Here is a 24,615-nt window from a genome sequence, read left to right as displayed (position 1 = left end):
CCTCCCAGTACAGCCCCCAGTACAGCCTCCCCACCCAGTAGGGCCACCCCCTCCCAGTAGAGCCCCCCTGTACCCCCCTGGCAGGGCACAGGGCTGGGACCCCCCCGGGGGGGGTGGCCCACGGGTGACACTCAGTGCCCTGGGTGACAGTGGGTCCCGGTGGGGTGGGGGGTCCCAGGAGGGTGGGAGGGTTCCAGTAGTGGGGTGGGGTCCCAGCAGTGGGGTGGGGGGGTCCCAGGAGGGTGGGAGGGGGGTCCCAGCAGTGGGGTGGGGGGGTCCCAGTGGGGTGGGGGTCCCAGAGGGGAGGAGGACCCCACCGTGGTGTGAGGGGCCCCACTCGAGGCCACGTGTCGCCGTGGGGGGCCCACGCGGGGCCAGGCCCGTCCCCCCCGTCCCCACCCTTTCCTGCCGCCTGAGTCACCGCCGCCGCCTTCCGGGAGGCTCCGCGGCTGTTGGGGCGTCCGTCTGTCCTGCCGCGGCCTGCTGCCGTCCGCCTGAGCGAGGGGCTGTCTGACTGTCGGGGCGTCCGTCTGTCTATCAGGGTGTCTGTCCGTCTGTCTGTCTGTGTGGCTGGCTGTCCGTCGGGGGGGGGGGTGGTGGTGTGTCTCTGGGGTATCTGTCTGTCCATCTGGGTGTCCTTTGGGGTGTCCATCCGTCCGGCCAGCTGTCTGTCTATCGGGGTGTCCTTCGGGGTGTCCTTCAGGGTGTCTGTCTGTCCATCACGGGGTGTGTGCCTCTGGGGATGTCCATCTGTCTGTCCTGGGGGTTTCCCCACCCACTGGAGTGTTTGTCTTTCTGTCTGTCCTTCCTGGTGTCCACCTATCCATCGGGGTGCTCATCTGTTTGTAGGGGTGTCTGTCTGTCCTTCCAAGTGTCCAGCTGTACATTGGGGTACATCTGACCATTGGGGTGTCCATCTGTCCATAGTGGTGTCCCCCTATCCGTAGGGGCATCCATCTGTATGAAAAGGTGTCTGTCCATCCTTCTAGGCATCCGTCTGTCCATTGGGGCTTCCATCTACCTGTCGGGTGTCTACCCCTCCTTCTGGGTGTCTGTCTGTCCTTCTGGGTGTCCATCTGTCCGCTGGGGTGTCGATCTGTCCGCTGGGGGCTCCACTTCTCCTTCTGGGTGTCTGTTGGGGTGTCCGTCTGTCCACTGGGGCATCCATTTCCCTATCGGGGCGCCCTTGACCCCGCGGCTCTCCACCCCTTGTGCTCTCCATCTCACGGTGCCCCTCCGTCCGCAGGTCCAGCCCTCCGCTCCGCCACCCCACGCGTCACCACCTCCCCGCCGCCATGTACACCGCGCTCCCCAAAAGGTACCCCCGCCCCCCCCCTCCCCTTCCCCTCGCCCCCCGGCTCACGCCGCCCCTCGCCCCGCAGCGGTTCCCCCTTCGGCCCCGCCGCCACCCGCCCGGGGCTGCACATCTGGCGGGTGGAGAAGCTGCAGCCGGTGGAGGTCCCCAAGGCGACGTGGGGCGTCTTCTTCTCCGGGGATGCCTACCTGGTGCTGCACAACGGGCCGGACGAGCGAGCCCACCTCCACCTCTGGCTGGGTGAGCCCCAGGGTGGGTGGGTGGGTGGGGGCGCGGGGGGTGGCGGTGGGAGCGGGGGGCTCAGCGCTGGCTGCCGCCGCAGGCCGGGATTCCTCGCGGGACGAGCAGGGCGCCTGCGCCCTCCTCTCCACCCAGCTGAACGCGCTGCTGGGCGAGCGCCCCGTGACGCACCGTGAGGTGCAGGGCAACGAGTCCGACGTCTTCATGGAGTACTTCCCCCGCGGCATCACCTACCAGGTACGGGCGCTGGGCATCCCCGGTGGGGGCTCGGGGCGCTCCCGGCGCTCAGCGTCCCCACTGAGCACTCAGCATCCCGACCAGGCTCTCGGCATCCCCGCTGGGCGCTCAGCATCCCCACCACTGGGCATGTGGGATCCCCTCTGGGTGCTGGGCAGCCCTAGTAGGTGCTCAGCCTCGCTGGTGGGTGCTCAACACCTCTACCATGTGCTCAGCATCCCCTCTGGGTGCTCAGTATCCCTGATGGATACTGAGCACCCTTGCTGGGTGCTCAACACCTCTACCACATGCTCAGCATCCCCTCTGGGTGCTTAGCACCCAAGCTGGGTGCTTGTCATCCCTGCTGGGTGCTGGGCACCCACCAAGCACTCAGCACGCCTCGTTGGGTGCTGGGCACCCCAGCGGGCGCTCAGCACCCCCGTGCCGGCAGGAGGGCGGCGTGGACTCGGCCTTCAAGCCCACCTGCCCCGGCGCCGGCGCCGGCCCCGTGCGCAAACTCTACCAGGTGAAGGGGAAGAAGAACATCCGGGCGAGCGAGCGCGGCCTGAGCTGGGCCAGCTTCAACACCGGCGACTGCTTCATCCTCGACCTGGGCGAGGTGGGCAGGCGCCGCCGCGTGGCCCTGTCCCCACCGTCCCTCTCCCTGTCCCCCAGAGCTTCTCACCTTGAGCGTCCTTCTGGGTGGCCATCTGTCAAAGTGTCCATCCATCCGTAGGGGTGTCTGTCTGGTTTTCTGGGTGTCTATCTGTTGGGATGTCTGTCTGTCCTTCTGCGTATCAGTCTGTTGGGTTGTTCGTCTGTCCTTCCAGGCAGCCATTTGTCCACTGGGGCATCTGTCTGTCCATAGGGGTGCCTGTCTGTCCTTGGAGATGTCTGTCTCTTGGGGTGCCCATCAATCAGTTGGGGTGGCTCCCCTACCCATAGGTGTGTTTGATCGTTGGGGTATCTGTCTGTCCATCTCGGTGTCCATCCATCCATTGGGGCAACCCTTTATCCATCTGGGTGTCTGTCTGTCGGGGTGTCCATTTGTCCAGCGCGGCGTCTCCCTGGGCCAGCGTCAACCCCAGTGACTGCTTCATCCTCAGCCTGGATGAGATGGGTTGGGGGCCACCACGGTGGCCCGGGGGAGGTGGGATGGCTCCGTCACCACTGTCCCTCTCCCTGTCCCCAGACCCTCTTCGTCTGGTGCGGGGCCAAGTGCAACGTGCTGGAGCGCAGCAGGGCGCAGGAGCTGGCCGCGGCCATCCGGGACGGCGAGCGGGGCGGCAAGGCTCGCCTGGAGATCGTGGCAGATGGCGAGGAGCCGCCTGAGATGCTGCAGGTGTGCCGGGGCCCCGACGTCCCCAGTGGGAGCAGAGGGGGACCTGAGTATCCCCGGGGTGGCTCTGTGACAGCCCCTGTCTCTTCACCCGGCAGGTGCTGGGCCCCAAGCCCACCTTGCAGGAAGGCAGCCCCGAGGAGGACGTCTTGGCCGATCAGAGGAACGCGGGGGCAGCCATCCTCTACAAGGCAAGGCCACCTCGGGACACCAGGGTGGTCCCCGGGCTGGGCATAGCTGAGTGTCCCCATGGTGGTCCTGGGGCTGGGCATGGCCAGGGGACACCGCGGTGGCCCTGGGGCAGGGCACAGATGGGGGATGCTGCAGTGGCTGTGGGGGGGGGACACAGGACGGGGCACGGCCGAGGGACCCCGGGGTGGCCCCGCGGTGACATCCCGGCCACGGGCAGGTGTCGGACGCAACGGGGCGCATGGACCTGACCCAGGTGGCCGCGAGCAGCCCCTTCAGCCAGAGCCTGCTCTGCTCCGACGACTGCTTCGTGCTGGACAACGGTGCCGGCGGGAAGGTCTACGTCTGGAAAGGTGCCTGGGGACGGGGGCGGGGGGGGGACGCGGGGACAGGGGCCACCCCCAGCGTGGCTCTGACATCCCCGTCCGCAGGGCGCAAGGCCAACGAGCAGGAGCGCCAGGCGGCCCTGAAAGTGGCCGAGGAGGTCATCGCCCGCATGGGCCACTCGCCCCGGACACAGGTGGGTGCAGGCGGCGAGGGCTGCCCAGGGGCTGGCACGGGCGAGCTCACCCTGTCCCGGTCCCCGTCCCCTCCCTGTCCCTGTCCCTGTCCCGGCAGGTGGAAATCCTGCCCGAGGGCCGCGAGACGCCCCTCTTCAAGCAGTTCTTCACCAGCTGGAAGTGAGGGAACGGGTACCCGCGGGGCCAGCGCCCGGCCCAGGGCGTCACCAGGCTTGTGCCAGCTGTGCCAGCTCCCTGCCAACACCTGCGCCCTGCTCAGCTGTCCCGTGACTGTGCCATCCCCATCCCCATGTCATCCCCATCCCCATGTCATCCCCATGCCCACATCAGTCACATCCCCATGCCCTCCCCAAGCCTGTGCCAACCCCATACCGTCCCTGTGCCATGCCCACGCCACCCCTGTGCCTTTGCCCACCCCATGCCCGTGTCATTCCCATCCCCTTGCCATCCTCATGTCCATGCCATCCTCAACCCCATCCCCATGACCGTACCATCCCCATTCCTTTGGCATCCCCGTGCCGTTGCCCACCCCATCCCCTTGTCATCCCCGTCCCCATGTCATTCCCATCCCCGTGCCATCCCCGTCCCCGTGCCCATGTCATTCCTGTCCCCGTGCCATGCCCACGGTCTGTGCCAATGCCGTCCCCCCACCCTCACTGCTGCCGCACCTCTGCCACCCCCACGCCCTCACCGCCTTTCCGCTTGTGCCCGTGCTACCCCCGTGCCCACGCTGTGCCACCTCCACGCCCCATCATCTCCGTGCCCACGCCATGCCGCGCTGTCCCCGTGCCCACATCATCTTCTTGCCCATGCCGTGCCCGTGCCCACACCGTGCCCACGCCCACGCCAGGCCCACGCCCACGCCAGGCCCACGCCCACACGTCTCCCCCGTCCTGCGCCCAGGCCCTGGCGAACACAGGGTGGGTGCCGAGCCCTGTGTCTCGCTGCTCCGGGTGCGGTGCTGCGTGAGCACCCCAAGATGGCTGGGAGAGGTGGGAGATGGCTCGTGGCACCCGCCAGCCCTGCGTCTCCAGTGTCCCCACATCCCCAGTGTCCCCACATCCCCAAGTCCCTCATGTCCCCAAATCCCCGGTGTCCCTGCACGCCTGGGACCTGCATCCCCAAGGTCCCTTCAGCCCGGCGTCCCTGCCACCTCCATGTCCTCACGGCCCCGGTGTCCCCACTCCCCGCTATCTCCACAGTCCCTGCACCCTGATGGCCTCAGTGTCCCCAAATCCCCAGCATCCCCAAAACCACCCCTAAAGCCCCTCTACACACCCGGGGCCACCCAGACCCCGTCGCTGCCTGCACATTTCTGCCAGCCGCTGCCTCCGGCTGCTTTTCTGACCCAACCTCCCTCCGTATTAGACTCAAATAATTAGTGCTGGGGCTAATTACGTATCTAATTATCCCTGCCTTCGCTCCTCTCTCTGGAGCACGAGCCTGGTCACGATGACCCGTTGCGAAAACATGTGGTGATTCCCACGCGCGGCCCAGCTTTACCTTATTAAAAGATTTCTTGTTGGCGCTGGCGGCTGACGTTAGGAATACGTGAGCTGTGCCCGGCCCCACGCCAAACACCGGCATTTCACCCCAATTCATGCCCGGGACCGCACGGCCGGATCCTGCTGCAGCCATCACCAAAGAAAAGCCCTTTTATTGTTGCCGGGAGGGATGGGGACGGCACGGGAGGCGTGAGCGGTGGGGAAGGAGCCCACGGGACCCCCGGGGAATGGGCTTGGAGGAGCCACCGCGTCCCCCAGCGCCCGTGGGAGCGGTGGGCAAGCCGGGACCGCCGGCATCTCCAAACTCCTCCTACTTCTAAAGCAACACCAAGGAAAGAAACTCAACAAGGGGGGAAGGTGGCAGCTGGGCTGGGCTCTTCCTTGTTCACAGTGAATTTGGGGTGATGGGGGGAGGGATCCCACGCTCACAGGTTTTGCTGGAAAAAAAAAAAACCAAACCAAACCCCAAACCACCCGCTTTGGTCTGGTTCGACCTCCCCTGCAGGGAGCTGGCTCGCACCCGAGTCGAACCCCCGCAGCAGGGTTTGGGGAGAGGGGAGGGCAGAGGAAACGCCTCTGGGGGACAGCAGGGAGGAGGACACAGGGACAGCGGCGGCCCCGCTGGCAAGCTCTCGGGTGCTCGGGGGGGGTGGTGGCACCGCCGTGCAGCCAGGATTTGGCTCTCTAGGTGGTGTTAGACCCTGCGAGGTGCCAAAAGCAATCCAGTGAGCTTCGTCAGCGAGGCGAAACGGGGAAAGCGGTTTCTCCACCGTGGCCACGTCGGTTCTGAGGCCACAGGGTTGGGGGGAGCGCGGGGGGAGAGGCAACTTGTTCCCTGAAAATGCCCCATAAGGGATTTGTCCCCTCCTTCAGCCCTGAAAGAGAATCCACGCCCCAAACCAGGGGGAGGAGGGGGAGATCAGCACTGCGGGGGCTCAGGATGGGATCGGGCCCTTCATCCCAACCGAGGGCCAGCTACGGGGATGGGAGAGGGCGGAGGAGAGCAGCGCCTGGGTCAGCCCTGCTGCTGAGGGAGCAGGGCAATGGCACTTCACTTGGAGAAAAAAAAAGAAGAAATAAAAGCCACATATCGTTTGGAAGAATCAGGCAGGAGCCACGTGCTCCCGGGAGGACGGAGCGGCTCTGGTCCCCGCAGCCCCGCCAGCCCCCTTACTCTATCAGTTCCACATAATTGGCAGGGAACATGCCAAAGTGGCCGTCGGGACCGTAGCCACGCCACCAGCCTTCGTCGATCATCTCGATGTTAGTGATGATGTTTTCTGGATCAAACGAGATCTCAGTGTCATCAGCTGGAATGAGACAGAGCGAGGGGGGGGTCAGAGCCAAGCCGAACCCCCCCAGCACAGCCGGAGACGCTGGGACCCCCCGCCTGCCTCAGACGTCCCTCCCGCAGGGACACAGTGCCAGGCACGCAGCCCCCCGCCGGAGCCCCCCGCTTAAAGGGAGGAGGCGGTGGCAGAGTCAGCTTCCCCGGGGCTGTGTCCCGCCGGAGCCCAAACCCCTCGACAGCCACTCCTCACAGCAGACTGGCGATTTTACGGCTGGAGAAAGCACGGGCAGCTCAGCCCCGCTGCCGCTGTGAAAGGCCAGGGGTCCAGTAAATTATAAGATGTGAATGTCCAGGCAAAACAGGCTCCGAGGCAGGAGGCAGGGGAGGGAAGGCAGGGAGGCGAGTGAGAAACAGATGTTAGGGGAAAAAAAAGAGAAGCCATCAGCTGCCTTCCTTTTCCAGCTCCACTTTGGGTGGAAGACGCTGCACCTAGCACCCAGCCGTGGGATCGCCTGGCGTGATGGGCAATGTCTCCGGTCCAGCTCTCTGGGAAGAGACTGGGCCCAGCAAAGCCCTGCCCAGTTCAGAGGGAAAGGCAGAGCTCTGCAGGTCTTACCAGCCTGGTAGTCGTAGAGCGCCCGTGCACACAGCCCCTTCCCCGTCAGGTCCGGCGGCTGCTGGTACTCAACCGGGTAGTCGTATTTGGCATCCTCAACTTGTTCCTTCAGGAAGGAGAGAGGCAGGAAAGGAGTTACCAGCGTGGGCGATGCTGTGCCAGGCAGCTCGCGCTTGGCTAGCCGCAGCAAGGGTCTGCGGCCCGGGGTCTCACCGCCCCAATGCACGGCACGCGGGGTGCACATCGCCCCGCTCCGCTTCTCGCAGCCCCGCTTGGTTTCCCGGGTGGATCGGGAGGTGTTGCACACCAGGAATTGCAGGGGAAAACAGTGGGAGGGAGGAATGCAACACCGTGCAACACCCAGAGATTTAAATCAGCCCCCCGAGCCTTGGGGAACTGCGTGCAGGAGGTCCCAGATGCCCCCCCCGTAATAAAAACGCCGGCTCTGGGGGCTCCACGCGTCTCTGCCAGGAGATAAAGGGGACGAGCGTGCAAACCAGCCCGGCACCGAAGAGCGGAGGCGGCCAGCTCTCCTGTTTGGCTCACAAGCCGGCACCGATCCTGCAGTGCCTCTGGCCCAGGAGCCAGCATCACAACCAGAAATACCAGAGACCAGCAGCAGACAACCCTTCTGGAAGCCGATCCCTCGGGATCTCCGCTGCAGACGGCAGTTCATCACCCCCACGTTTAAGCCTGTTGAAGCTGGACAAGCTCCAGCTCCAGTTTTCCAAGCACTTCTCTCTCATGACTGTTTTGAGACCTGAGCTGGCTGCTTTTTACTTTTCTTTCGTACGGAAAGGCTGAGGCGATCACTCAGTCCATCTCCCACTCCTTTTGAACCAGCTGGACACTTCCAGACCAATTTGAGAATGAGAAAATTAAGTATGTTTGAAATGCTTATGGTTTTGGGGGGGGGAACGGACACAAGACGGATGAATAGAGGAGAGGAAACCAAACGGCCACCACAACTCCGAGGGAAATACTGCAGCATGACACAACCCCGCTATTAGACGCTGGAGAATCTGACGGGCATGCCAAGAATAGCTGGGCTTTGTTGGCTCCGCTGGTTTTGGACGTGCAAAGAAGCAGGAGAAGGAGGAGAAGGGGCTTTGGCCAAGGGGCTGATGGGGGTCTCCCCGTGCCCCCCTCGGGGCTCCAGGGCCGCAGTGACGCCGGCCGAAGCACCCCAGGGTGCGGGACGGGCGACGGGGGCTCGGCGCCAGCATCTCTCGCCGTCAGCGCGGGGAAGGGACGCCGCAGCATCCCCTCGCCACACAGATGAGGCCCGAGCGTGTGCGAGCGCCGGGGTTTCTCCGTTTCCTACTGATTTTAGCCCAGGCAGCCGGGCCCCGAGCACCGGAGGGTGGGTTTGTACCCAAAGAGACGAGATGCTCGTAAGAGGGTTCCAGGCTCACCCTAACAGATGAGGCAAAGCCCTGCCCTCTCGCGTGAGGATCCTGGCCAGCTCCGGGTGCCCTTTTCCCCCCGGGGTCCTCCATCCTCCCCCATGCACCAACCTGAGGCGGTTCTTCATAGATGGCTGAGGAGTCCAGCGGCTCCGTGTACAGATTCGCCTCTTCCACGTGGGAAGCCGGGACGCTTGAATTGTACCCGGCGTCTCGTCCTGCTGAAGAAACACGGTATCTCACCACGATATCCATCACCAAAACCTCTCCCTGTCCCCTCGTTCATCCAGCTCCAGGCTGAAGTGCCACCGAACTCCTGCTACGAGCTGGCCGTCACCCGGCTCTCCTGTCCTGCAGAGGGGACGGGTCCAGCAAGCACAACCCCAGCCGCGGGGCGAGCAGGGGTGTAGGGAACGATAAAAAGGACAAGGGAGAGATCCAGGACCTCCGATGGGGAAAGGAATAAGCTTGCTCAAGAGGAACCATTTCCAAGCTGCTCCTGGTGGTGAGCACGGGCCCTGACGGGAAGGTTTGGCGCGGAGACCCTGGCCGAGAGCAGCATCTAGCGGTGACTGCGGCCCGGGGGCGGCCGGAGCTCGGCCCTGGCCCCGTCGCTGGGGTGGATGGCACAGAGAGCAGGCACACGGCGCTCTGAAACAACCCCTGGTTTTGCTCCACCAAAGAAAATCTGTTTCTGGCTGAAGCGTTTTGCTGAACCCAATCTTGGTTTTTAACCAGGTCTGTTTTGGTTTATTTGGGAAAAGGCAGCTTGGAGGTTGTTTCCCAGCTCCCACCTTCCTGAAGCAAAGCTCCGGAGCAGCCTTGGGACAGGGCAGCGAGCCGCCTGGCAAGCTGGGGACAAGCCAGCAAGGACGTGAAGCCACACAGCCCTTCAAGGACAAGGGAACCCCTCCGTGCCACCCACGGTGCACAGGGAGACCTTCCAGATACAGCCAGCCCTCCTCCAGACTTGCTCTTCCCACCCAAACCACATGAAAAGGGACAGAGCATCTCGCCACATGCAGAGAAAGCTCTGCGTAGCCCAGCTCCCTCTGCCTGCCTTGCTGCCCCAGCGGCGAGGGCAGCGATGCCGGGGCAGACAGGCGCTGCCAGCCCTTGGAGCCCCGCATCCTCTGGTCTTTACTGGGATGGTGAAACCCAGCCCCGTCGAGCTGCTACAGCTGGCTGCTGTCACCATGCTCTGCTGCCCGGAGGGAAATCCCTGCGTGGGCGCAGAAAGCCTCCTGTGCTGGGTCTCCAAGGCATTTTGGAAAGGTCTGCGTGCGAACCTCAAAGCCCCTGCAGCGGGAGGTCTGGAGAGGGGCTCTGGGGGTGCGCGGAGCTGAATTTCAGCCTTTCAGCCAGGAGATGTCCTCATCCCCTCGGCCGCTGAACCTCCTGCTAAGTCTGAGAAAGAAAGGAAGGGACCTCGGCACCGGGCAGCAATAACTCTCCTCCTTCCCCAGCCTCAGCATCACGCTCAGCCCCTCCGGCTGGCAACAAAGCCTGCGGGTTCCTGGCCTAAAGATCCTCGCGCCCTGCCGAGGCGTGGGAAACGAAACAGAAACTGGGAGCCTGGCCTCAACGTGCCCAAGTTTGGGGGCTTATCTGGAAAGGCGAGGCGAAAAGCTTTGGTTAGGCGAGAAAGCAAAGCCACGCACCTGCCGCGGGTACCGGAGAGGCTGGAGGGGTCCCCCAGGCAGAGGAGGGGGCGAAGGAGGCTGGGGGAACATCCCGGGCAGGAGAGACAGAAGAGGCAGGGCTCGGCACGGAGTTCACCTCCTTCTGCAGGAAAGGGCTGCGAAGCTTGCCTGGAAAAGGAGCGAAACGTGCTGCAGGAGCCGGGCAGGCATCGAGGCTTCCAGCCGCACGGCGACAGCCCCACGGCTCCCCAGGAGTTAGTCACCGAAGGGTGTTGTCGGATGCTTTTTGCCTTAGGTTATTCTCCTAAACAGGATTTTCCAGCTCTAATCCTGGTTGTGGAAAACAAGTTTGTCTACTGGTTACAGCAGTAGCTGCAGCCAAGCAAAAAAATAAAAAAGACATAATTTTAGGGAGGAAGAGTAAGCGGAGGACACCACCACCCAGGCCCTGCTCTCCAGGCTCTCTAGGGCGATTTTCGGAGCACCGTGGATTTCACAGACATTAGGCCCAGCAACTGGGAGAGGCACGATTCAAACTGGTTGCTGCCAGCCTTCTAAGCCCTTTCCTTTGGCAGAAGGTGACTGCGCGCTGTTATCTCCCCCATCTACGCCTCTGAAGCAAACAAAAGCAAAGCAGGAGTTGCCAGGCAAGCCCTGCCCCGGCACAGCAGTGAACACGCACCAGGACTTGCCAGCCTGCCCTTAGCCCGCGGGTTTTATCGGTGCCAGGGCATTTGTCTCCTCTGCCTCCATTGAAAAACATCAAATACTAACACAAACAAGGGAAATCCCGAGGGATTCCTCGGCCTCACAAATCAGCCTCCCCGCCATGATGTTTAAACAGCAAGAAAGACATTTTCCCACCCTGGGATTTCATCCGGTCCCGCCGATGGCTTGCCCACACAAGAAAGCACGTTTGCGCTCCTATCACGAAATAAAAGTGCTTATTCCAAAGTAATTCAAGCTACTTTCAAGGGGGCCGAGCTGAGGAGGAGACGCTCATCCAGGGATATCACGTGTTCTCAGCGACTTCCTCGGCCGGTTTCAGCTTCGGTTTTCACAGCTTCCTGCTTCTATCCGATAGATCAGATCGGTCTTTTCTAAAGGGCTGCACTCCCGCTTGGTTCAGCAGGGCAAAAAATCGGGCGGAATTTACGGCAGTCAGGAGAGATTGCAACAGCGGTCCCTTTCTGGCATTAATATACTTAATTTTCATTTTAAAAATCAAATATAAGCCTCATGAGTTGACTCAAAGTATGGAAAACCAGTCTCGGCTGTTAAAACCTGGCGCAGCAAGGGCCTTACCATGAAAAACGTCGCGTGAGCCGGGTGTGAGACATCGCCCTGCCTACAGCTGAGAGCACCGGGTGTGATGAGAGCGACCCGTGCTCAGCGGGAACCGCGGCCTCACGGGTAACGCGCCCACCCCAAACACGCGCTCCCCGCGCTGGGAGCACTCTCTGCCCGCAGATTCACCCGGTGCAGGGAACGGGAACCGGCTCACGCTGCCCGACCCGCTGCCGGCGCTGTGCCCCGCGCCGTACCTGGCTGGGAAGCCGTCGCCGCGTCCGCCGGCACCGACTTCTCCTTCTGCTTGAAGATGTCCCGGGGGTTCACCGCCCTCTGCGCTATCAGCGACGCAGCCTCCTGCGAGGGCGAAGAGCGCAGAAACCCCGCAGTCAAGGACCACGGCCTTGGGTGGGGAGCAGCCCCCCCACCGCTGCACGAGGCGGGGAGCCGAGCCGACGCAGCCCCCCCAGCAAAGCGCTCGGGCTCCTGGCAGCGTACCTGGGCTTTCTCCACCGATTCGCTTCTCTTGAAGCCCTTCCGCTGCCTGGCCTCGTACTCCTCGGCTTGCTCCTTCTGCAGCACAAGAGGGGGTCTACTGAAGCCTCGGCGGGCGCCCAGCCAGCCCCCTCCTTGCCCAGCCAGCCCCCTCCTTGCCCGGGGATCGCAGGAACGGGAACAAGGAACAGACACGGCGACGGAGGGTGAACGGGGACGAAACCCCCTGGGTCTGGGAGGGAGAGGCAGGAGGTTTGCTGGGCTGAGGATAAGGGCTTGGTTTCCTCCAGTGTCCCCAGGCTCTTCTCCAGAGTTTTCAACTCTGCTTTCCCCAGAGGCCGTGGCTGGACCGGCCATCGGGAGCATGTGGCCAGCGTGAGTAGAGATATAAAGCGAGATCCAGCAAAATCAAAGGATGGAGCAAGAGACCTGGGCGACCAGCTCGTGGCACCTCTCCTGCCAGAGCGTGTCCGTGGATCTTTCCACGTCCCCCGCCTGCCGTGACAACGCCCGGGGTGCTCCTCCATTGCCCTCCTGCCTCTCCCGGCAGCACCGTCTGCACCCGAGCACCCTGTCCTCTCCATCATGGGGGATGTGTGAAGAAACCTGCCACGGGGGACGATGCCAAAGCTCACCCATTGCTGCTGCTCCCTGTCCCTGTTCTCTGCCTCCTGCTGCTGCTGGAGTCTCCTGCGGTGACAAATGACAAACTGGGGTTAGCAAACAGGCAGGACGAGCGGTTTGCTCTGCACAGGGCTGCTCTGGGACCTCACCCTGCTGCAGCTACACTTTGCTTCTTTGGGAAGACCAAAGAAAGGCTGTTCCCCCTCACCTCCGGGGCCAGGCAAGGAGCCACAGGCCACCTCCGGAGCCGTGCAGGGGGCAAGAGCAAGGAGCGAGGGGCAGAGTAGCAGGAGCTGCTTCAAACAGTGGGACCAAACCAGGGAAATCTTTTCCTTCAGGGGCACAGACAAGAGCACCCGGCACGGAGGGGCCGGGCAGACTTCCCCATCCGAGCTCAAAACAGGAAGGCAGTGCCCGCTGCTGCTCGCCGAAGTGAGCTCCGCCACCTAACCGGGGTCACGCCGGGCTCGGAGAGGAAGGAAACCAGCACAATGCCGGTCCCCGCACAGGCCGCTCCTCCCTGCAGGGCGCAGAGCCCTCCACCAGCCGGCCCGGACCTCCGGCACCCCACAAATGGTGGCCACAGATTTCGACGATGTCTTTGAGAAGCACCCTGCAAGGGGGGGACTTGGTCCTGGGGGCAGGATCCACGGGCAGGGAGACCCACGGGTGATGCTGGACAAGCAGCCGAGCTTGCTGGCGGGTCGGCCAGGGGCTCGCTGGGGGACACCCAGCCGGGGAGCCCGCAGGTCAGCCAGACCAGCCGGGCCAAACCTCTGCCACCGCTCCAGGAAGGTGAGCGAAGGCAAACACAACTCATTTGCACGTCGGCAGGAGCAGACGGACGTTCGGGATGCACAGGGGCTATCAGGAGGATCGGACCTGCGGATCGCGGTGCCCGAGGGCCGCGTGCTGCAGGGGCAGCCGGGCTGAGCCTGTCCCGGCACAAGCCGAGGCAGATCCCCTCCACAGCTGCTGCCTTAAAAGAGGTTTCCTGGAATTGCAGCAATTGCAGCAGCCGGGAACACACGGACATGATCCGCCACTCCCTGAGGAACAACCCTCCGCTGGCAGCGCAGGGGCTGGAGCGGGGACAGCAGCTCGGGAGAGGTGGTGACAAGGGCACACAGCACCACCGAGAGCAAAGCCACGAGATCCCAGAGAGCGGGCCGGGCTCCGGGAATCGTTACGAACGCTTGTCAGCAGCAGAGACTCACTTCTGGGCTTCGATTTCGTTGGATCTCGCTTTGTATCTCTGTTCTCGCCCTGCCGCTTCCTGCAGCTCCCGCTCCCGACGCTCTCTCTCTAGCCGCTGCCGCTCCTCCTCCGCTCTCCTCTTCTCCTCCAGCCGGCGGTTTTCTTCATCTTTCTAATGGGAGACGCGCATCAAGTCGTGAGTTTAACGCTGCCAGCTCCGAGAACCCCCCAGCTCTTTGCACGCTGCGCTGTGCCCCCAGCCAGCACGGCAGATCTCCTGCAGCTCCCAGGGCGCCCGTAACGCTTCCGCAGCCTGACGGTGCACGCACCGTAAAACCCCGGGGTAAAGCAACTGGAATGGGAAGCAAATACAGAGCAGACTTGCCCTGCTGTCCAGCCTTGGAGAGCTGCCTTCAGAAAGGTCAAAACCCAGCCCCCTCACCCAAATGGCGTTTGCCATCCACCAGGAGCCGGGCCGCAGCCCAGCCCTCTCCCCCTGTGCCTGCCCCAGCAGCCCCGAGCCAAATTAAGATGAGATAAAAAGCATCTTGCTCTTCAAGCCCAATTTCTTCCTCCCCTTGCACGCCAAGGCAGCAGGACCTCTGCAGCCAGCCCAGCTCCATGCTGCTTTCCCCCCTTTGCCAGAGGTCTGGATCCCTGACTCGGCGCAGGAGAGCCCGGGTTAGAGAGGGACGGTGCAGACGGAGAGAAATCTCCATCTACATCTAAATGCCTCGTCCTGCTCACGCCTGGCTGCTGAAGAGAAGCAGCAGCGCTCACCTCAGCTTTGGCCCAGAAATTATCTTTATTGACTCTCTTGATTTCGGACATCGCATTCGTCTTCTGGTAGACGGAGCCCTGGGGGAGGCAGAATGCAGCACGTGTGAGCAGTAGTCACCGAGCAATCACAGTTTTTGCGTCCCTCTGCAGAACCGTGTCCCCGTGGCTTTCTGGCAGCTCTCTCCCGCTGCCGCGGGACCGGGCAGGCCCTCTTCGCCTTCCCCTGGCAGAGGGCACCCAGCCCCGCACAGCCACGGGCCAGCAGGCTGGGTCGAAGGGGTCAATGGAAGATATTTAGCATGAAGAATTAACAAAAGAGACACTTTCTGATAGAATATAACAGCAAAACCAGCACGGTCCCGTGTTCAGCACAGTCCGTGACTTTTTAGAAGTTACTATAACCTGATGCTTTGCCCCAGACTTTAAAGAAGGGCTGGCTTCATGAAGCCCAGCGATGCGCATGTTGCCAAAACCGGGGACTTCCAGCCTGGTTTTCCTCTTGCCTCAAGCAAAAATCAGGTTGCTGAAGCGCTGCAGAGCCCAGGCTGGAGCAGCCAGCAGAGGAGCGGCCAGGACGCCGGGGAACCTGGCACTGCCGCACCGAAGCGGGGCCGGGGGCAGAGCGAGGGCCTCGCACAGCTCAGGTTTGCTCTTTACCCACATCTCAGAGCAGGGTCAAGCGACTCAGAGTCAGAGAGCACGTGCGGCTGAGCTTCTCCTTGGTACAGCTGAGAAACCTCGCTTGCTTGGCGTGTGTTAAAAAACCACCTTCCACAGAACATTTCCACATAGACAGAAAGGACGCTGCTGACTTCTCTGGCCTCGACGCTTCACCGCACCGGGGGAAGCCGCAGTTTTCGTTTGCAAGCAGGTCAAAACGCCGCTGCACGGACACGTCTTGTTCCCTGTCCCTCGGCTGCACCGCAGCCTCGGAGAAGCCCCAGGCCTCGCAGATACTCTCCAAATTTGAAAAGCTGGGGCTTTTGTGTCTCTACAAACCTGAGTAGAACGGGGGGAATCAGTCCCGCTTAAAAAATTGGTTGGGCCTATGCAGAGGAGAGCTTAGGCTTTCTGTCTGCTGCACAGACATCTCGGCTCTGCCACCACCCCGTGCTCTCGCCCCGATTCACTCTGCAACGAGCCAGAGAGAGGAACCAGCCCTGGGCAAAACCATCGGTGCTTCCAGGGCCACGTCAAAGCACGGGGAGCCCCTTCCACCGCAGGGTGACGGCGGTCCCGGACTCTGCCCCTGCCCGACTGCGAGCCCGGAGGGACGAGAAAGCCCCCACGGAGCAAACTCACCACCGGCGCCTGAGGGCCCGCGTCCTGGAACTTGCTGCTCTCCTTGTGGAAGTTGTAGTTGGCCCCAGAGGCCTTGGCAACCTTCTCCATGATGAGCTCAGGCTCCACGTCCTCCTCCGCGCGGGCGTTGATGGTGACGTGAGCCCCCTGAGCAGGAGAAAGCCAGCACGGGAGTGAGAGGGCGACGCCAGGGGCCACCAAACCCAGCACGCGGCTCGCCGGGCCCTCTGCGCTCCTGGAGCTCCCGAGGGAAGGAAAAGGGCTCAGGTGACAACGGGAGGCCACTGGCCACTCTAAGGTAACGCAACGCGGGGAAAGCACATGCTTGCGAGGGAAAGAGAGGCTTGTTTCGCCTCCTCTGCAGTCTCCAGAGCTGTTTTTAGACCGCAAGGGGTTTGTGTTGCGCATCAGCCTCTGAAACGGCTCTCTCATGCACCGCAGGGAGCACCGGGTGCTGGGGCAGCGCTCCCCGGCCTCTCCGGGCCACGCTCCTGCCTGCCAACGGGCGCCTCCGGGCCACCCCGAAGAGCAGCGCGAGCCACGCAGGGCGCAGCTCCCCAGCCCGGGGCCCACCGACGCGGGGAGGGCGCCAGGAAGAGGACCAGACCTTTAGGAAGTTTGCTACGGTGCTGACGTGGTTGGCGCAGGCTCCTTTTCTCACGTCATTCACGCCTTCGCCCGTCTGCAAAGAGAAACCATCGGCACCTGCTTACCCCAGAGTCCCATCCCAGGCTGCTTTTATAGCAGCAGCACCTTGATCTAAGCCTGCAAATCATCCGCGCTGGCCAGGGCGAGGGCTTCACCAGGGCTCGCTGCGTGGGAAAAGACCCTGCTCTGCAGCGGGCGCTGCCCGGAGGGAGAGCGAGCCTCCTGCCCAGGGACGACGGCCGCACCGCGAGCGCTCCAGGCTCCTGCTGGTCCTCAAGCGCTTCATTCACCCCACCTTAGATGGGCTCAGTGCCATTTACCGGCAGCGTCACCGCCAGCCGGGTGAGCTACGTGGCCAAAGAGATGCAACGGGGAGGTGAATCCTCCCAGCCTCTTGTCACCTATATGCTCAGGGTTTGGACCAGGCGCCCGCGGCAGCGGGCACGGTACGCCCTCGGCGTTGCAGCCTGGTGGAGAGGATTCAACACGCTGTCTGCGAGCGGTCGGCAACTACGATTCCAGAGAGAATCGGAGGGAGAAACAGTCATTTATTTCCAGCAGGTCCCCACTCACCCAGTTGACAAGGACGTATTTGGGCAGGCCGGAGTTGGGGTCCTTCACCCTGCAGAAGGCGTACATCACCTTCCCGCTGTTGAGCTCCTCCACCATCTCCTCCAGGCCACCATCTGCCCCGGGAGGGAAACGAGAGGCGTGAGACGAGCCAACCACGGACAGGTGGAGGGCACGGCCGAGCCTGCAGAGCTTGCAGCCGCCTGGCTGTTTATTTCCCGGAGATTATTCCTGGTAGATTTGGAGTTGTCCTACACCGAGAGTATTTCAGACCCCTCGCGTTTGCCCTGGTCCTTCCGTTACCTGCTCGTTTGCGCAGGAGCCGAGCCTCAGCCTGCTCTCACCCACACCCCCGTCCCCAGCAGCCTTTGCCACCAGAGCTCCTCTTCCTCAGACCTTCACTGCGACAAGCACAAATCCACATACGGAAAGATCCCGGGTCCATAACGCAAGTCAAGGGACGAGAGAGAAGGGAAAGGAGATGCTTGCGTGCCCCAGACTAATTAGAGGCTTTAACCAGAGCAGGCAGCTGCAAACTCTGCCCACAGCTTCCTACATGAAACTGCACCGCGAGGTCTCCGGCAAGCACCTCCAACGCCGGAGAACAGCTCAGCGATGATCGGAAAAGTCCCCAGAAGCGGCGGAGGAACTGGCTACGCCTTGTTCCCGTCCCACCTTCTACGTCGGGCCGCGGCTGTGACGAGCCCTGCTTCGTCAAATGGGAAGTAGAGAAGAAACTGAGACAGGAGACCCCTGCCCTGGCGCCCTCCTCGCTGGCGTTAAACCCACGGGGCCCCTCCCGGCAGGTCTGTGCAGGGGCTGCTCTCAGCTACGAGCTCGGGGACGAAGGAGGAGAGCCCACCTCTGCACAGGGGAAAAAAAATTGTGCAAGGCTCAGCAGAGGGGTTGTGCAAGGCGGGCGAGGGATGGAAAGTGCTACGTTGCCCCACGAACCGCAGCATCGCTCTCGCTAAAACCGTATGCCAAAAAACGACCAGAAAAGGAGGAAAAATGCAAAAACATGTGCTCTCATTTCAAAAAAATTCCCACAGACCACGATTCCTCCTACTTTGGTTTGTCTGACCCCTGAAAAGCAGAAGACAAGCTACTGCTTAGCATCAAACACCAGCAGCAACTGCACAGTTGTTTTGCTCTGCACTGCAGCAGGACCTGAGATCGTTTTCTTCTCCGCTATTAAATATTTATGCTTTGGCTCTAAATTTGTCATGGTGGTTTCCAAGCCTAGCAGAAAAGTTTAAGGGCAGAAGTCTGAAGGAGGCTGGCTGACGGAGCCCCGGCCGGGCGCCGGGAGGGTTCCGGGGCTGCGTCTTTGCCGGGTGGACGTTCAACGCGGCGGCGGCGGGCACGGAAGGACACAAAGGGAAGTGCTGGGAGGAGCAGAGCTGTGCGGAGAGGTCGGGGCTCCGGTAACAGGGAGCAGCAGTTAAGCTGCGCCTAACTGAGCAGGGTCCAGCATGAGGACCACGTGGGACTTTTAATTTACAGACAAAACCCGCCAAGCAGCTAACACCCGTGCGAGCCCTGCGTTCGGATCTCTCTTCCATACAACCCTAACCCTTCAACGGCGGCCCACCCGCGCCTCCGCCCCGCCGACGGTCCCCCGCAGCCGCTCTCTAGCGCAGATCCGGTGCTCAGGCAGTCGCATCCTCTGCAGCCTCCCCGGGGCTCCCCGCAGCCCTCGGTAACAGCTTTGGCTGAACACAAGGCCCCGGCACCAAACAACCCACAACGGAGGCTTTGCCGGACCCTGCAAAGCTGCCCAGAAACGTCTCACCTGACCGCAGTAACCAAGAGCTTCGTGGGTCGTGAGAAACGCTTGCAAATGAGAAAGGCAGCCGGCAAGGGAACAGAGCTGAGCGCTGGAGGATGCAAATCTAGAGAGCGGAGAAACCTGCCTGGATGCGTTGCTTTCTACCAGCGTTAGCTTTGCATCAAGAAGGATTTGTGTGGGAATCGGCAGCCGGATAAAAAAATAAAAAAAAGTCCCACGAAGCAAGGAACCAAAGAAAGAAGAGGCACTTCAGCTGCAGCGAGCTGGAATTGCCAGCCTGAGAAAGCCAGCTTTGAAGCGCTTCGTGGTCCTGCCTTCATCTTGCCCTGCGGCCAGCTGGGATCTACAATACTTCAGGACTGCAAAGAGGTACAAGGAAGTGAACTTTGGATCCTTCGGAAAAGAGGAAAACGAAAGGGAAGGAGAAGGCAGAGCCACGCACGCGCCTCTCCCGCTTGCCACCGAGACTCTTCTCCACTTCCCTCGCTCAGAAACCGCACCGAACACCCCGCTGCTCCCAGACGCGCGCTCTCGCCCCCGTCCCAGCGCCGAGGGGCGAGAACAGGCTCGGGGACTGAAATAAAAATCAGCCTTCAGCGAGGGGCGAGGGAGCGAGCACCGCTTCCCGCCGCTGGAGTCCTTCCAGGCAGGGGCTGGATGCCACCAGAAGCACCGAGCGACAAAAGCCAGCCAGACCTCGTGAGCCGAGCCCTGCAAACAGCCCCAGCCTCGGCCGGCGGCGCCAGGCCGGGGGGACGGTCCCTAACACGCTCACCTCCGCAGCCGGCCACGCGCAGGTCGTTGCTGTTGCCTTCATAGGTGAACAGAGCCCTAAAACAAAGCCAGAAGCAGAGGTTTTATCCAGCCCGGTGCGAAACGCTCGCCCCAAACCTCACACCCCATCACCCACCCCTCTGGACCCTCTGCAGCGCACCCAAAACACTGCCCCGTGCTGACGGTGCCCGTCTGGGGTGTCCGCACGCCCCGGAGGCCCCCGCTGCACCCAGCTCCATAGGGCCCCTGCCCCACACTCCGGCCCCACATCCCAGATGCTTCCTGATCCCCCCTACGCACCCCACATCCCTGATCCCCCCCTACACGCCCCACACCCCCACAGCCCTGACCTCCTCCATACAACCCCCACCCCAGACACCCCCACACATCCTGGGTTCGCTCGTGTCCTCCCAATCCCCACCCCCTGAGATCCCCCCCATACACCCTGATCCCCCCTATACACCCCAGACCCCCCCACAGGCCCCTATACACCCCAGCACCCCCCAGATCCCCCTATACACCCCAGACCCCCCCAGACACCCCCACAGCCCCCCTATACACCCCAGCACCCCCCAGATCCCCCTATACACCCCAGACCCCCCCCAGACACCCCCACAGCCCCCTATACACCCCAGACCCCCCTCCCCGCCACCCCCCATCCCCTGACCGCCCCCCCCAGCCCCCCATAGCCCCCACACCCCCCCGGCACCCCCCAACCTTCCCTGGCAGACCCTCCCTCGCCCCCCCCGCCCCTCACCAGTCGGTGGGGCTCCCCGCCGCCACCACCCGCCCGTAGGCCTCCTGCAGCGCCCGCCCGTTCTTGCTGAGGTTCAGCGCCATGGCAGCGCCCGTTCCCGGCCCGCCCCGCGCTGCCACCGCCACCCGGCCCGCCCCGGGCCCGCCCACCGCCCCACCGCCCGCCCCGGGCCCGCCCACCGCCCCACCGCCCCACCGCCCGCCCCGGGCCCGCCCACCGCCCCACCGCCCGCCCCGGGCCCGCCCCGCCGGTGCTACCGGGCCCGCCTCGCCCGCCGCCCCGCCGCGCCCCGCCCCGGCAAAACCACGCCCCCGGAGCTCCAAGCCACGCCCACTGGTGTCCACGCCACGACCCTGATTGGCCACACCACGCCCCAGGACCGCCACGCCACGCCCCCTTACGGCCACGCCACGCCCCCCGCACCGCTACACCACGCCCCCGGGCCGCCAAGCCGCGCCCCCCCGCACCGCAAAGCCACGCCCACAAGTCTCCACGCCACACCCCCTGGGTTGCCCCGCCCCGCCCCGGGAACGCCCCGCCCCTGGACCACTAAGCCACGCCCCCCTCCGAGGGGGTCCCCCGCGGCCCCCCCAGCCGCGGCGCTGCTGCCCTCGTCCCAGGCCAGGAGAACCGGGGTTTTCGGGGATTTCCCCCCTTTCCCAAGCTGAGGAGCAGGAGGGGCCTGGGGGCTCCCAGCGCGGCAGCAGCATTCAGCCCGCGGCTGTCTGGGGTGCAAATGCGCCTCGGTTTCACCCCAAATCATCAGAATTCTGCTTTTTGGGGAAACGGGGCTCCAGCAAGGGGGGTATTTTCGCAGGGCAAAGATTTTCCCATGCTGGGCATGGGGGGGGCCCTCTCCTCTGCCCCCCAGTGAGTCACCCCAAAAGTTGGGAAAGGAAAGGGGGGGTTCAGGCAGGAACGCAAGCACCAAACCCAAATTGCCTTTTTTTTTGCTTCCTCCGCATTCGGTGTCACCCTAAAGTGGGACGAGTGGGGGGAGGCAGAGGCAGGAGGGGCTCCCCAAAAACTCCGGCAGTGTTTCATCCCCACCCCGCCAGCCTCAGGGGGCAACGGGGGGGGGAAGCCACCCATGAGCCGTCACCGTCACCCACCGGCGAAATAACCGGGGGCTGAGCTCCCACCGCCCCGGCCTCCCTGGGAGGGTGAGCCCCCCTGGCACCCCCGTTTGTCCCCGGTGACGGTGTCGTGCCGGGATTTCTCTCCTCCGGGCTTCAGGCTTCGGTTGGGGAGGCGGTGGAGGGGGACGGGTGTCCCCCCGTGTCCCCAGCCACCAAGGGAAAAGGGGTGGGAGATGGTGGATGGGGTGGTCGAGGGTCCCGGGGTGGTCGAGGGTCCCGGGGTGGCTGAGGGTCCTGGGGTGGCTGAGGGTCCTGGGGTGGTCGACGGTCCTGGGGTGGCTGTAGGTCCTGGGACTGCTGAGGGTCCTGGGGTGCCTGAGGGTCCCAGGGCAGCCAAGGGTCCCATGGTGGCTGAAGGTCCTGGGGCGTCCGACGGTCCCACCCTACCGCAGCTGCAGCACCGCGCCGCTGGAGCCATTTCCAACCACGCCATCGGCAGCAGCGGCCCCGCTCCAGAGACTCGTTTTGCCAAGGGACCGTCCCCGGGTCCCCGAGCCTCCGCTCCCTTCTCCATCCCCAGCCTCGCGGCACCTTCGGGGCGCTGCTGCCGGGGTCCCAGCGGCTTTTAACACCAGGACGTGCTGGGGCAAAGGCCGGGTGACGGGATCCGACCCAGCGGCACACGGCAGCGCCCGTAATTGCTTTTCGGTTTGGGCCGCGCAGCAGCAAGACGTTGCGTGAGATGGTTTTGAAGGGCTCGACCCTGCCGTCATCTCCTCGGTCTCGTGCACCTCCCATCCCACCTGCCCAGCCAGGATGCTCTTAATTATCGCTTAACGGGGCGGGGGGGTCTTGGGAACATCTTGGGAAATGAGTTACGATAAGGCTTTGCCTCCAGAGCACCAGTTGCCTCCTGGTGGCACCTTCAGACCCATCGTAGAGGCTCTCCTGCGTTTGTAGGACGTGCAAAAAATGTTGGGAAAGACCCCAGAACCGCGGCGCTGCCAGCTCCCTTGTTTTCACTTGGGGTCCTGCAGACCTGGGGGGCAGCTGGGGAGCGCTGGGCGGTGTGGGACGGGCACCCTCCCCGCGTCCCGCGCCAGGAACCAGCCACCGCCCCGCTCCTTCGTGGACTCCTGCCACGCGCTATTTATCTCCTGGCTGGGAGAATGTTGGGAAAAATAACGCTTTGGGTGGTTATTTATGGTTTTTAGCAGGCCAGGGCTGGTGCGGCCCCCCGGACACGTCCGGAGCCCGCACGGGAGGGCTCTCCCCACCGCATCTGCCCCTAAACACAGAGCAAGGAGCCGCCCGGGAAGGGGCAGATGTGAACGCCCCGGTCAGCACATGGATGGCAACGTTAATTAAAAGCAGGGCAATAAAACATCTGGAGGCCTGGGAGCTGGGGAGGGCCGGCCAGCACGATACCCTGCAGCTGCCTCTCGCCGCTCCTTGAGAAACTTGGGCAGGGGGGACCGGGGTCACCAGTTATTTAGATGTTACAAAAGCCTTTTCATGAAGTATTTCAGGCAAAGCAACTGAAGAACCTTTGTGGAGCGGAGCGAGGGGCTGCTGGCCTGGCGGGGAGGGGTGGGGAGAGGCTTGTGGCCCCGGGGACCGGGGATTCGGGGGCTCTCCTCGGTGTCCGGTGAAACCAGGAGGTGGCAAGTGCGGCTGGAGATGGGGGTTCACGGTCAGGCTGCGGGTGATGGGATGGGATGAAGCCAATTGCTTGGAGATGGTGGATGAAGCCCCATTTGGTGCCATCTTGGTGTGATGGGCAGTGGGGTGAGCACCCATCCCACCCGTGTGTCCCCGTCACGGGGGGACGAGCCCACCCTGCAAGAAAAAGGGTGGAAAAAGGGGTTTCCCATGGGGTCTGTCCTCCAGGCTGGCTTGGAGCTAGACGGGCACCATGGTGGCACCCTGGCACCCTGCTCCTGGCGTGGGGCGGGATGGGGAGCCCTCTCTGAGCTGATGTGGGTGACGGGGACACCCTGGTGGGATGGGGGCACCTTGGGTGGGAGGGCGGCACCCAGGTAGGATGGGGGCACCTGAAGAGGATGGGGCAGGGTAGGGACAACTTAAGCAGGATGGGGGTACCCAGATGGGATGGGGTGTCCTGGGTGGGATGGGGGGACCCTGGACGGGATGGAGGGACCCTGGACATGCTGGGGAGCCCCTGGATGGGATGGGGACACCCGTGTGGGAGGTGACACCCTGGATGGGATGGGGGAACCTCAGATGGGGCAGCCTGGATGGGGTAGAGGAACCCTGGATGGGATGAGGGGACCCTGGATGAGATGGGGGGGACCCTGGATGGGATGGGGAGACCCTGGATGTGCCAGGGAGCCCCTGGACATGCTGGGGAGCCCCTGGATGGGATGGGGGGACCCAAACGGGATGGAGCACCCTGGATGGGATGGAGGGAACACAGATGGGATGGGGGGGACCCTGGATGGGATGGGGAGCCCCTGGACAAGATGGGGGGTACCCAGATGGGTGGGGAGACCCTGGATGGGATGGAGGGAGCCAGATGGGATGGGTGGGATGGAGGGATCCTGGACGTGCCAGGGAGCCCCCAGATGGGATGGGGGGCCCTGGCGGGATGGGAGGACCCTGGATGGGACGGAGGGACCCAGATGGGACGGAGGGACCTGGGTGGAATGGAAGGAACACGGATGGGATGGGGGGACCCTGGACGGGATGGGGGGACTCTGAGTGGGATGGGGAGACCGTGGGTGGGATGGAGGGACCCTGGAGGTGCCAGGGAGCCCCTGGACATGCTGGGGAGCCCCTGGGCGGGATGGGGGGACCCAGATGGGTGGGGGGACCCTGGATGGGATGGAGGGACCCAGATGGGATGGGTGGGATGGGGAGCCCTGGCTGGGATGGAGGGACCCTGGCTGGGATGGGGGGACTCTGGGTGGGATGGGGGGACCGTGGGCGGGATGGAGGGACCCTGGAGGTGCCGGGGACCCCCCCGGACGCGGCGGGGCCACGCCGCCGCTGCCGCCCCGCGGGCG

General features: G+C 63.5%; 2 protein-coding genes across 7 annotated transcripts; one reads left to right on the top strand and one right to left on the bottom strand.

Moving 5' to 3' along the window:
* The first annotated feature begins 441 nt into the window (after positions 1-441).
* On the top strand, positions 442-5,312 carry LOC309602891 (macrophage-capping protein-like). 3 transcript variants are annotated; one of them, XM_082337011.1, is made up of 10 exons: positions 442-524; positions 1,247-1,318; positions 1,383-1,555; positions 1,638-1,792; positions 2,223-2,390; positions 2,964-3,113; positions 3,209-3,301; positions 3,520-3,652; positions 3,731-3,819; positions 3,918-5,312. In XM_082337011.1, exons 2-10 carry the CDS (start codon positions 1,296-1,298, stop codon positions 3,981-3,983), a joined length of 1,050 nt encoding a protein of 349 aa, XP_082193137.1. In that variant the 5' UTR covers positions 442-524; positions 1,247-1,295; the 3' UTR covers positions 3,984-5,312. The 3 variants fall into 3 exon arrangements, with proteins under 3 accessions (XP_082193137.1, XP_082193136.1, XP_082193138.1); XM_082337010.1 differs by having other exon boundaries at positions 449-544; XM_082337012.1 differs by having other exon boundaries at positions 460-516.
* A 145-nt stretch (positions 5,313-5,457) lies between these two features.
* Positions 5,458-20,605, bottom strand: LOC309602881 (drebrin-like protein). Of its 4 annotated transcripts, none has more exons than XM_082336986.1 (14): positions 20,511-20,605; positions 19,755-19,810; positions 17,191-17,303; positions 16,577-16,651; positions 15,970-16,116; positions 14,668-14,745; positions 13,908-14,059; positions 12,702-12,756; positions 12,070-12,144; positions 11,826-11,928; positions 10,300-10,449; positions 8,750-8,859; positions 7,233-7,338; positions 5,458-6,635 (listed from the first exon to the last, which is right to left on the bottom strand). In XM_082336986.1, the coding sequence occupies exons 1-14, from the start codon at positions 20,591-20,593 to the stop codon at positions 6,496-6,498; spliced, it is 1,443 nt and encodes a 480-aa protein (XP_082193112.1). In that variant the 5' UTR covers positions 20,594-20,605; the 3' UTR covers positions 5,458-6,495. The 4 variants fall into 4 exon arrangements, with proteins under 4 accessions (XP_082193112.1, XP_082193113.1, XP_082193114.1 ...); XM_082336987.1 differs by having other exon boundaries at positions 8,750-8,856; XM_082336988.1 differs by lacking the exon at positions 10,300-10,449 and having other exon boundaries at positions 8,750-8,856.
* Positions 20,606-24,615: the final 4,010 nt, after the last annotated feature.

This window comes from Platalea leucorodia (assembly GCF_965183815.1).
Source record: "Platalea leucorodia genome assembly, chromosome: Z".
Taxonomy (NCBI): domain Eukaryota; kingdom Metazoa; phylum Chordata; class Aves; order Pelecaniformes; family Threskiornithidae; genus Platalea; species Platalea leucorodia.
The sequence above is the reverse complement of the archived record's forward strand: the minus strand, read 5'-3'. Positions and strand labels throughout refer to the sequence as shown.